The 12,181-nt window shown below is 43.6% G+C and overlaps 1 protein-coding gene across 4 annotated transcripts in view; it reads right to left on the reverse strand.

The window, feature by feature from the left end:
• Positions 1–12,181, reverse strand: part of rragd (ras-related GTP binding D) — a 55,629-nt gene that overhangs the window by 36,286 nt on the left and 7,162 nt on the right. For all 4 annotated transcript variants that reach the window (XM_084482263.1, XM_084482262.1, XM_084482261.1 and 1 more), the window contains exons 3-5: positions 11,107–11,306; positions 3,543–3,657; positions 1,451–1,593 (exon numbers count right to left, since the gene is read on the reverse strand). In XM_084482263.1, the coding sequence (XP_084338389.1) occupies positions 1,451–1,593; positions 3,543–3,657; positions 11,107–11,306 (458 nt within the window). The remainder of the gene's footprint in view (positions 1–1,450; positions 1,594–3,542; positions 3,658–11,106; positions 11,307–12,181) is intronic.

Consider the following 12,181-nt stretch of genomic DNA (forward strand, 5'->3'; position numbering starts at 1 on the left):
ACACAAAAATGAAATCCTAAAATAACAGCAGTGTTCTCCTTCAAAGGCAGAATTCTTAAGGGCAAAGGCGGCACCTGGTACAATCTAGGTTGAACATGTAACTAATAATAAAATGGAATACATACGATAAATATCAATATTTGGAGAAGAGAAAAAAGTTCCTTTCAAAATGACCTTGTAAAAGGACATAAACAAACACAACTACACAATATCAGCCAATCAGAGCACAACATGTGGGATACCCACAGGGAGGGGGGGAGGCACACACACACACACACACACACACACACACACACACACACACACACACACACACACACACACACACACACACACACACACACACACACACACACACACACACACACACGGAAGCAAGAATATGAATATTTTGGTCTGTGTGTACCCAAGTCGTGTTGTCCACATTTAAAGTGTAATTTTCGAAACATCCTCCTACAAGTGTAGCAGGCTCCCTCAATGCCAACTGAGTGACCCTGTTTACCTGTACCTGTCCGCTCCCCTGATTAGCATAGGCTAATCTTACAATAGTCCTTTGAGCCGGATTGAGTTTGCTATCACAACCACTTTAGCAAGTGTGTGTGTGAGAAATATATACATACGTGAAGTTCCATTACATTACATTGTTTTCATAATTAAGGGAAGCAGGATCGTCAGGATAGTGGTTAGGGGCGTTTGACCCAACAGGTTTTGGTTTCGAACCCCCTGGGTGCCATTGATCAAGATGCCTAACCTGCTCATCCCTGACATCATTGTATATGGCAGAAAAGATCACTGTAAGTCACTATGCATAATAGCTAAATGACTAAGTGAAGAGTTGACAGGGGGAGTGATGCACCTTGTAGAGCAGATCTTAAACAATGTCCTCAAGACATGGATGTGTGTTCAAAGACAATTAGGATTTGATCTCTCATTCCCCATTCATGATCTAATGAATGTGCATTCACGGCTGTCAGACCAGCGCTGAACACGGGTGACAGGCAACAGTTTGGGGCTTTGCTTGTGATCTGACAGCTCCTTGTCTTTCATACTTCAATGTGTCCAATTATGCCATTACGCCGAAAAAGGCCTATATCGTTTCCAAAAATAAAGTTGCAAGGGGGAACATTAACACGTAAATAGGTTGTCGGGATGCACAAAGTTTCATGGATTTGAAAGTGTTGAGTGGAATGCACGCCGACCCCCCACTGTAACGCCCCTAGGGCAAATTAACATTGGGGAACAAAGCTGCAAGTCAGTGTTGACAGCTGCTCCAGCGTGCAGCTCTAGACCTCCCCATGCTGCAGACAAATTCACACTAAAGAAAGATCACACTGCGCTCCAGACGAGTGGGGTCCAGAAACAAAATGTTGACCACCGACAAATAAAACACACACACACACACACACACACACACACACACACACACACACACACACACACACACACTCACCCATAGATGCAGGAGATGTCGATGACCACGTCGATCATGTCGCAGCACAGCTCGTAGGTCTGCATGTCTACGGGGGAGCTGTCTGTGGCGATGTAGATCTTGCTGACTACGTCAAACAGGAAGGCCTTCTCGATGCCAGAATTCTGACCACCAAACACAGCCCCAAGCAAAGACTTTTCAGGCCCATGGTGACCATCCGAAGGGGGATGGGGAATAACTAAAACAAGCCTTCCTAGTTTGAAATGTGCATGAAATGTGCATGTGTATTCGTGGGGTTTGGCCTGCTGATGCCCCCCTTATTAGAATACAATTATAATTGTCCCAGGTGAACACAACGACGAACTATAGGTCATTATGTTGTCCTGGGTGGACCTCTTGTATAAACATTTGTCGCAGAGGTGTAACAGTAGGAACGGAAACAGTTGTAGCTCATTAGCTTAATTGTGGGTCTGCAGGCATGCCAGTGGCCATAATTAACATCATGGGATACGGCCATGCGTCACCTAACGATTACGCCCCTATTATGAATGCCTAGCCACAGTTATGTGTGCTATCTGTCTGACTGTGACAAGCACAGTGAGTTTAGCAAGATAAGCAAGTTGTCTGCTTTTCACCCATAGTTTTTCGGTTATATATGTGCCTGTTGACAAGTGAAATCTGTGATTTGGGAAAACCTGTCACTTCATTCAGGGCTACTATTACTAGAACAGTTATATTGTTTAATTACTGTTCCTTAGAGTTTTCCTCGTTGTACCAGTCGCTTTCACAGAATTCCCTAAAATATAACCATGCCAAATTATGTTTATTTTTCAACAAAAAAGAGTGCATGACAGCAACACATGTTTTTGTGTGAATTACGTAACGAAAATACAGCTTGAACAGTACTGTTATGAATATTTAATTGAACTTGTTTTACTGTTATGCAAATCTTCATAGAAAACCACTTGAATAACAATGTGACAAATAATTACAGTTGTAGTATGTCTTGTAGTATCCCTTATTTACATTTCCTTTATAATCTAAATAAGGGATTGAGCAACTATTTAATAATTTTGGACATTTCCTGCATTTATTAGAATAGAAACTATGGAAAAAGAACTTTCAGGAACTAAATGACCAGAACAATGAACACACAGCATACCATTTTGGAAAACTTTGTAAGTTGTATTCTTCAATCCAGGCACATCAATCCAATAATCTTGAAAGCTAAGCACGTGCCCCTTTCCTTTCTTACTTGATGATGGCTTTGTGAAATGGATTGCTCAAATTATTTCTTACTTAATCCGCTATTGAATTACCACTGAACAAAGGTCAGCCCCTTTTCACACCGGTGTCATCGTAAGACAAACACAGGTGTCACTCATAACACTAATGATGGGTCTGCTTCTTTTACCGACCAGGGCACGGGGGAGACTTAAGCCGTTTCTCAATTCGCGTTCTCGTGTGTTCTCGTATACTTGCGTTCTCGGTAAACGTCATCAGTGGTAGCCCAAGCACTGTTCCAATTCCAAGTACGCGAGAACGGGAGTACTGTCGTAAAACCCGGAAGTGTTCTCGATGCGTTCTCGATGAGGCCGTTCTACCGAGGACGCATCGGAGGTGACTCGTGTGGACTTGGGACCGTTAAATATCCCAGAATGCATCATCGAGTCCGCTGCTGTTCCAATTGCAGGTGCGTACTCGCGTTCTCGGAAGTCTGTACTTGAAAGTCCGGACTTGCCAAGTACGTACTTCCAAATCCACGAGAACGTAGTCCGCGTACTTGGTATTGAGAAACGGCTTTAGCCTCACTAGGTTAGTCTCCTGCCCGCACGCTGGTGCAATAAAGGAGCAGACCCATAATTAATGTTACAGGGAGAGTGAGGAACGTGACCATGGACGTGCAACAATGCCTGGTTAGTCTGACCCTGCAACTCTTGCACATCACTGCCACCTCCTGGCCACCCTGCAGTACATCCCCATCACGGCCGCCACATCTACACTCACTATTATCCCTTTTGAATAAAACTGCTTCGATAAAACCTCAAATCTCCCTATTCCAGCGGAGGGGTTTATTAATATATATATATATATATATAGATATCATACTTACAGATATGAAGATGTTGAGTAGGTTCTCCAGTGTGGGCAGCTGTGGGATAAGCTTCTGCACCACTTTGCTGAAAGCTTCAAATATGGAGTGGTCATAGATGCTGGTCAGATAAAAGCTGTGTGGTGGCAAAACAGAAGAGATGTGAGTGAGGATAAGTCGGATGAATGAAAATGACAGACATGATGCTTTTTGCTGCGCGTGTGTGTGTGTGTGTGTAGGACTTAAGTACTGCATCTTATCTAAATGAATGCTGTGTATTATGTAAGTCATACATAGGGATGGTTTTACAAATAGCGTGCCGTGTTTGCGTGCATGCATGTGTACACACAGTTAATCCGTGACGTGTTTGTGTGTGCGTGTGATGTTAGAGATGGGAGGGGGTTTTCTATCAATGACACTGGGTCAAAATGTCTCTTCGTAGATGCATTTGAATCCACCTCCCTGCATGATGCCGACTCAGATCCCCTTGTCTGTATTTAAACCCTCTCTCCTCTCCTGGTAGTGATGCATTCTGCTCCCTCCAGCCATTACTCTCTAAACACACATCAGTAGTCAACACCAGCTATATTTCTTCCCATTGGTTCCTCCACCTGGTAGAGGTGTGAGGGTCTGCACCTCTACCAGGTGGAGGAACCAATGGAAAGAAATATAGCATTAAATAGATTGCATACCTAGAGTGAAAAAAAATTAGATAAAGCAAGATAAGGATAAAGAATAAAACAGTGGGTGAGGCCCTAGCTTATTTTGCTCACACTCTCTCTCGCTATTGGGGAAGAGATAGCAAGAGGTCAAAGAGTTCAAATGTTTCTGGAAAACATGATGAAAGACATGATCAAATTTAGAATCAATTAAATAGTTTAAAATGAACAGGTATCAACGGAATCGGTAGGAAAGATTTGCGCAGGATGATATAAAACAAGAGGAATACAGATTGATATGATGGTTCATGATTATCATCAATACTGAAATACTACATTTAAAGTCGCAATCTGTAACTTTGAGTGCCTCCCGGTGAGTAGTCGGAAGACTTTCAAAATAAACAAAACCTCAATAACCATGTTCTGTCCACTCCTTCTGTCTTGCTTCCTTGCTGTGCAGCCGTGTGACGTGAACCAGCATAGTGCAGCTGGCCGGGCGGTGTGGTGGTAGGGGCCTGGGAGTGTCGAGCTGGAGAGCATTTCTTTATTTGTAGAATATCAGTTATAGGATGTGATTTTAATGATAACATTATTGAAGTAACTTTTCATCAATATTTACTACATTTACGTCCAGGATATTTTAAGCTTCAAGCTTGTTGAAATGTTACACATTGCGAATTTAAATTTGCTTCAAAGTAGGGCTGCAACAACGAATCGATAAAAATCGATTACTAAAAGCGTTGGCAATGAATTTAGTCATCGATTTGTTGAGTCGCACGATTATTAATACATCACTCAGGCGCAGAACTGTTTACAGAAGCCGACGCCGACAGGTCCATGCTTCATGCGCGCCCACAGCGAGCCTTCCGCGGGCTATAGTGTGAGCGACCACTGCTTGTATTTTGGACATGAAACATGGCAGAGGTGGAGGAAACGGTTCGACCAAAATCTTCCAAAGTGCGGGAGCAATTTACAATGCATAAAGCTAAAAAGTGTGTTAGTTGCAATCTTTGCAAAAGCGAAATGGCGTGGCACGGAAGCACCACGGTGATGTCATCCGTGACGAGGAAGGGGGCTCGACAGCAGGGTTAAGTCAATCAATCAACATATTTTTAGGCTTCAGTGAACTATGCTATTGCTTTTATATATAAATAAAACAACAGTTCAAGTTAGGCGCGGAGTGATACAGAACTCCGTAAACTGAATGGGCGTCATAGCTGTGTGTATACGCTCATTATACCTCACTTGGGAACCAATCAGATCGCTTGATTTAAGCCACCCGTTTTATAATACTCCGTATCCGTAATCCGATCTGTAACTACGGAGACCCCTCGAGCATTTGCAGTTCTCCGTCGGTATGTCGGATACGCAATGAAATTCTTATATGCTAACTACTAACCATGTAAATAGTGTTAAATAAACTTCTAAAGCTTTCAAAGCAAATCTTATTTGGTGTTTTATTGGTCCTTAATGTGGAAAGTAAACAATGTACAAGTAAATAAGGTGCAAAGTCAAACCGGGAAATGTGACATTGTGTGACGTACAGCACTTTACGCAGGACTATAAATCTACCTAGTAGCCTATCTCCTGTTTCTCGTTTGGTGTTTTAATTTATTCGTTATCCAGCTTTACAAGCATGTAAGCGTAACGTAAGCGTTAGCTGGTTAATTGTGTGTGTGTGTGTTACTTTATTTACTTTACACTTTTAAACAACTGAAAACCAAATTTTGTGCAATTTATAAAAGAAAGGAGCCTTTTCATTTTTGTAGATATACATTAATGTATATCATACTTATGTTTTAAGATTTTTTTTATAATTGAATATTACTTTTAATAGCTCAGGGACGTTAGAGCAATAACCTGTTGCTTTTACACTTCAGTCTGCACTGTGAGTTTGAAGTAATGTTCAGTTTTTGAATAAAGATGCGGCAATTACAAATGTTTCCTTTTTTTATCCGATTCATCGGAAAAATATTCGACTAATCGATTTTGAATAAAGATGCGGCAATTACAAATGTTTCTTTTTTTTTATCAGATTCATCGAAAAAATATTTGATTAATCAATTAAAATTAAAATAATGTTAGTTGCAGCCCTACTTCAAAGAATCCTGTTTCTTCAAAGAATTCGGTTAATTTGAATCTTTATCTAGCGGTGTAGCGACACATTTTTGTAGTCGCTTCTCTAATTTGGACTGTTTGCTCCGATTGTGCTACTTCAAAGTGTCGTCGCTAAGCACTAAATCTAAAGCTGCGTTCCAAATCGCATACCTCTTCTTTTACTTGTAGTACGTACTGCAGCTACCCTTACAAAGCACATACTGTTGCACACAGTATACATACAATTGTGACTACAGGTGATTTCACTGATAAGCACACCTGTAGTGCCACCCATTGACTTCTACGGGCTCAGGCCACTTGACGTATCTTCTGTTGCGGAGCAGAGGATTGTGAGCAGAACAGCCTAAAGCACGCTGGCTTGCAAACTGCGAGATGCGACCAGATGTAGTACAACACCATGGGGTTTTTTGCATACTGCATTTTCCATCCTATGTATTAGGCCAGTGGTTCCCAACCTTTTTTGACCAGTGTACCCCTTGAGCTGGTGTCCATGTGAATAGTACCCCCTCTCTCGTGTGTGATTATTCGCCTTAATGTGTACTTATATTTAACCCTTTGTCTTTATATCTAATCCAACTGCTCATTTAAATAATACAATTATTGTGAGTGAAAAAACATACCTTTTATTTAGTCACAGGACCTTTTAATGAGACACTTGCGCTTGCTTGTCTTTCATTAGCTTTGACAGTTCTGGGGGCAGTGTGGCAACAGCCGCCACCAAGCTGCTCTCCACATTCAGTCTGTTTCTCTGCTTGGTTTTGATGTGAGTCAGGGCTGAGAAGGTCACTTCACACATGTAAGTTGATCCAAAAGGCAAAAGTTCATTCAATGCACATTTCCCCAGCTCTGGATATTCCTTTTCAACTTCACACCAAAACTTAGTCAGTGACTTTTCAGCATGTGCCATCTTCTGCACACGATCAACAGACAAATCCACCAGGTTTTCCTGCAGTCTGGCAGGAAGGCTGCTGCTGCTCTCAGTCCCTCTGAAGGGGTTCCTCACCCATTCCAGTTGCTCTGACTTTTCTTCGATGTCATGGAAGTACTGGTTGAAGTCAGTTTTGAATTTGGAGAGATGTGTTCTCATTATTTTGACTATAGGATTTTTTTCAGCATCAGTGGTGGCAAGATGGGCATCAACAAGTGGAAAACAGCTCACATCTCCATTGTCACATTTGTTCTCCCACAAGGTGACTTTATGTATGAATCCATTCACTTTGTCATACATGTTAAGTATGTGTGAGTCCTTGCCTTGAAGTGACAGGTTGAGGTCATTCAGCTTGGAGAAGACATCTGCAAGATATGCAAGGCGTGCAACCCAGCCTGCGTTCTCAAAAACAACCGCAAGAGGGTTTAAGTGCTCTTTCAAGAAAGCAGATACCTCGGCGCGAAGTTCGAAAAGCCTCCGTAGGGTTTTGCCGCGAGACAACCAGCGAACGTCCGTGTGAAGCAGCAGCTGATCGTGCTCTGCCCTGCTCTCTTGACAAAGACTCTGAAACAATCGGTGATTCATAGGCCTGGACTGAATGTAATTAATCACCTTAACTGCGTCATCCATAACGGAACTTAACTCAGGGCTCATCCTTTTGCTTGCGAGAGCCTCCCGGTGGATAATACAGTGATTCCACTTGATTTCGGGGTTCATTCAGATGGCGTGGTCATTAATAATAATAATAATAATAAATTTTATTTGTAAAGCACTTTTCATAAAGTTATCTCAAAGTGCTACAGAAACCAAAAAAACAAAATAAACAAAAGACTAAGAGAAAAATCAGACACGATTAAAATCAGACACGATTAAAATCAGCAGAAGAAAGAATAGCTAAAGGAGGAGAAGAAAGTGCAGAAAGAGAATAAAAACATCTAGGAACGACCTAGGAAAGCCTGTTTGAATAGAAACGTTTTAAGCCCTTTTTTAAAGGCATCGACAGACTGGGGTTGTCGTAGGTGTTCAGGGAGGGAGTTCCAGATGTGGGGGGCAGTGGAGCAGAAGGCTCGGTCTCCCATGGTGCGGAGTCGTGTGCGGGGCTGATGGAGGAGGTTGGTACTTTGGGACCGGAGGTTACGGGTGGATGAGTGAGGGGTAAGGAGGTCTTTGAGGTATTGTGGGGCGTTGCTGTAGATGCAAAGGTGGCTGATGAGGGCGATTTTGTATTGGATTCTTGAGGTTATGGGAAGCCAGTGTAGGTTCTGAAGAATGGGGGTGATGTGGTCGTATTTGCGGGTTTTCATCAGAGTTCGGGCAGCACAGTTCTGAATGAATTGAAGTTTCTGAAGGTGTTTGTTGGGTATACCGATGAGCAGGCTGTTACAGTAATCAAGCCTGGAGGAGATCAGGGCGTGGACGAGTTTTTCAGCATCAGAGAAGGTGAGGAATGGGCGGAGTTTAGAAATGTTCTTGATATGGAAAAAGCAGGTTTTGTACAGATGTTTGATGTGTTTTACAAAGGTAAGTTGTGGGTCCAGCTTCACACCGAGGTTGGTAACTGAGGTAGAGAGGGGGATGTCTTGACCAGAGAAGGAGATGGTGGTTATGGGTGATGACTGGACCTGATGAGGGGTACCAATTTGTATGGCTTCGGTTTTGGAACTGTTCAGCTGGAGGAAGTTGTGACTCATCCACGCCCTGATCTCCTCCAGGCAGTTGGAGAGGGCTAGAGTAGGTGATGATGAGTGGACCGGGGTTGAACGTAGGTTGGGGTCAGTTCGGAGGTACAACTGAGTGTCATCGGCGTAGCAGTGAAAAGAGATGCCGTGCCGGCTGATGACACGACCCAGTGGCAGCATGTACAGGATAAAGAGGAGGGGTCCTAGGACAGATCCTTGGGGGACACCGCATGTAACAGGGGCTGTTTGGGACCTGGCAGAGCCCAGGCTGATGTACTCTGTCCTGTCGGCGAGGTATGAGGTGAACCAGTCCAGTGTGGAATGATGGAGACCAATGTCGGTGTGGAGGCGGCTTAGGAGGATATGGTGGTCGACAGTGTCAAAAGCCGCTGAAAGGTCGAGAAGGATGAGCAGGGAGGGGGATCCAGAATCGGCAGAGATGAGAAGGTCATTGGTGACTCTCAACAATGCTGTCTCTGTACTATGGGCAGTGCGGAAACCAGATTGGAATATTTCAAACAGTGAGTGAAGTTGTAGATGTTCCTGTAGCTGTGCGGCAACAGCTTTTTCAAGCACTTTAGACAGGAATGAAAGATGGGAAATGGGCCGGTAGTTTGAGAAACATTCTGGGTCGAGGTTGGGTTTCTTCAGGAGAGGCTTGATAACGGCAGTCTTGAGTTTGCAGCCACGCCATCAGTACAGATGTGACTGTATGACTTCCATTCCAGATCGTTATCTTTAAAAAAGCTGTCAATCAACTGAAATATTTCTTCGCCGGTTGTCTGTCCCGTTAGCTTCTTGCAAAACAAAATATGTTCATGTATGTCCGACTCTTCTTTATAGCGCACAAAGGCCAAGAGCTGAGCTTCCCCACTCACATCCGTCATTTCATCTAACTACAAAGCGAACTGACCTGCTCTGTTCATTTTATTGACCACCTGCTCAACAATATTAGTGGCCATATCATCGATCCGACGGCAGACTGTGTTGTTTGATAATGGAACTGTTTTCAGAGCATCTGCTGCTTTCTTGTCCAGCATAGTTTCAACCAAAAGTATAGCGGCAGGGAGAATCAGATCTTCGGCAATTGAATGTGGTTTTTTTGACTTAGCCACAAGTAAAGACACAGCATAGGATGCCTCCAATGCTTTGCTTGACACACTTGCTGCTTTCTTTAGTGTAGTCTGACTTGATTTGAAATCAGACAGTTTTCGTTTCAAAAAGTCCTCGGTCTTATCTACATTTCCCTTGTGTTTAGTGCTCTGGTGCCGCTGCAGATGGGCTGGTTTCATTGAATTATTTGACAGGACGTCACCGCAAAAAAAGCACTGAGGCTGCGGTGGATCAGACGTAGTAGTAAATCCATACAAAATGTATTTATCGTTGTACTGCCGGTGTTTGGCAGTGGTCTCCTTTTTTCACTGGGCTCCCCTGTGCCCGTGTCCGGGGCGACGGTTGAAGTAGCGGTAGCTGGACGTTTACTCCTGCCTAGCCATGCATCCATGTTTACAGTCGTTATGCAGCTAAAGTTTGCGAATTGCGCGCGACCGCAGCAAGAACGTGAACCTTTTTTTTAAAGCGCAAACGTGAACTACAGACGTCTGAAGCATTGGTCTGACCTCGCCACTTTTCAGTCTTTTCATATGATGTGCATTGTAGTGTTACAATCACTGTGGATGAACTGTTACTCGTGGATGCGAAAATAGACTTATAGGCTTAATAAAATTCATAATATAATTTTATTCATTTTTTATTATTTATTTTATATATTTATTTTTTTGTGGATACTGTAGGCTAATTTATAATCTTTCTGTGTACCCCCTGCAATACCCTCGCGTACCCCTAGGGGTCCGCGTACCCCCGGTTGGGAATCACTGTATTAGGCCATACTAAATCATTTTAGATAGTATGGTAGTACGGGTGTTGGAACGCAGGCTCTAAACGCCTAATAAAAAAAGGTAATGTACTGTACATAAAGAAACAGGTAGTACCCCTACATGTTGCACAGATGAAGATTACCATGTGTCCTAGCAATTTCAAAGAAAAATACATTTTTTCCTCATTAAGCACAGGTTTTCCGGAAGTTGGGTTTTTCCTCATTGAGCAGTTTTTCAGATTTTTTTCCGGAATGCCCCAGTTCAACAGAAACGCTGCTGTTCCGTTAAACCAGAAGCGGAGTGGCGGGCGCGTGGGCCGCTCACCTGAGATGAATCCTCTCCAGCCGCGCGTCGGCCAGGTCGTCATTGGCCCGCTTGCGGATGTCCCCCTGCTTCTCGATCTTGTGGTCGTCTGACAGGCCGTCCACCTTGTGTATGAACACCTCGAAGTGGATGTCCGGGTTGACCTTGTAGGCCCGGGTCACAGTCAGGTGCAGTCTGCTCAGCGCCTCCACGTAGTCGTCCTACAGACAACATCGAGGGGGGGGGGGGGGCGTTCATTGCTTATCAAAAAAAACAGAAGGTTGCTAGTTCGATCCCCGGCTCCAACTAGCTGAGGGTCGAGGTGTCCCTGAGCAAGACGCCTCACCCGGACTGTTCCTGACGAACTGGCTATCGCCCTGCGTGGTTGATTCTGCCGTCAGTGTGTGAATGAATGGTTGTAAGACGCTTTGGATAAAAGCGTCAGAAATATCCCCTAAATGTAAATGTAAATGCATTGGCATTACTTGCAATGATTAACCCTACTACTAATTGGTAGCAGTAGTCATAGTCATAATGATCATTGTTATTATGTTACGAATAAAAATTTCAATAGTTAGTATGCTGTTGATGCCAGTGGCGGACTCGGGGGGGGGGGGGGGGGAGGCAAGTGCCCCCACTTGTGCCTCCACGCTTAAGTGCCCTCAAGGGTGGCGAAAACGAGAGGAAGTGCCTTATTGGCTGCCCTTTACACATGCAAAAAATGATGGGTGCCCTCTAGGTTGCCCCTTTGCACAGCAAATTATGATTATGTGCCCTCTAGAGCAAGAAAATTAGATAATGTGCCTTAATGAGTGCCCTTCTAGTGCCCTTCTGCCCGTCTGGTGCCATGGTTGAAAAAGTGGTGCTTAAGTGCCCTCTAGAGTGGTGAAAACGAGAGGAAGTGCCTTATTGGCTGTCCTTTACACGTGCAAAAAATCGAGTACCCCTTAGGGTGCCCCTCCATACAATCAATTATGATGATGTGCCCTCTAGAGCCAGAGTTTAAAGTCAGAATTCTGACTTTAATCTCAGAATTCTGAGAAAAGTCAAAATTCTGAGATTAAAGTCAGAATTTAGACTTTATTCTCAGAATTAT

This window comes from Micromesistius poutassou (genome assembly GCF_964030765.1).
Source record: "Micromesistius poutassou genome assembly, chromosome: 17".
Taxonomy (NCBI): domain Eukaryota; kingdom Metazoa; phylum Chordata; class Actinopteri; order Gadiformes; family Gadidae; genus Micromesistius; species Micromesistius poutassou.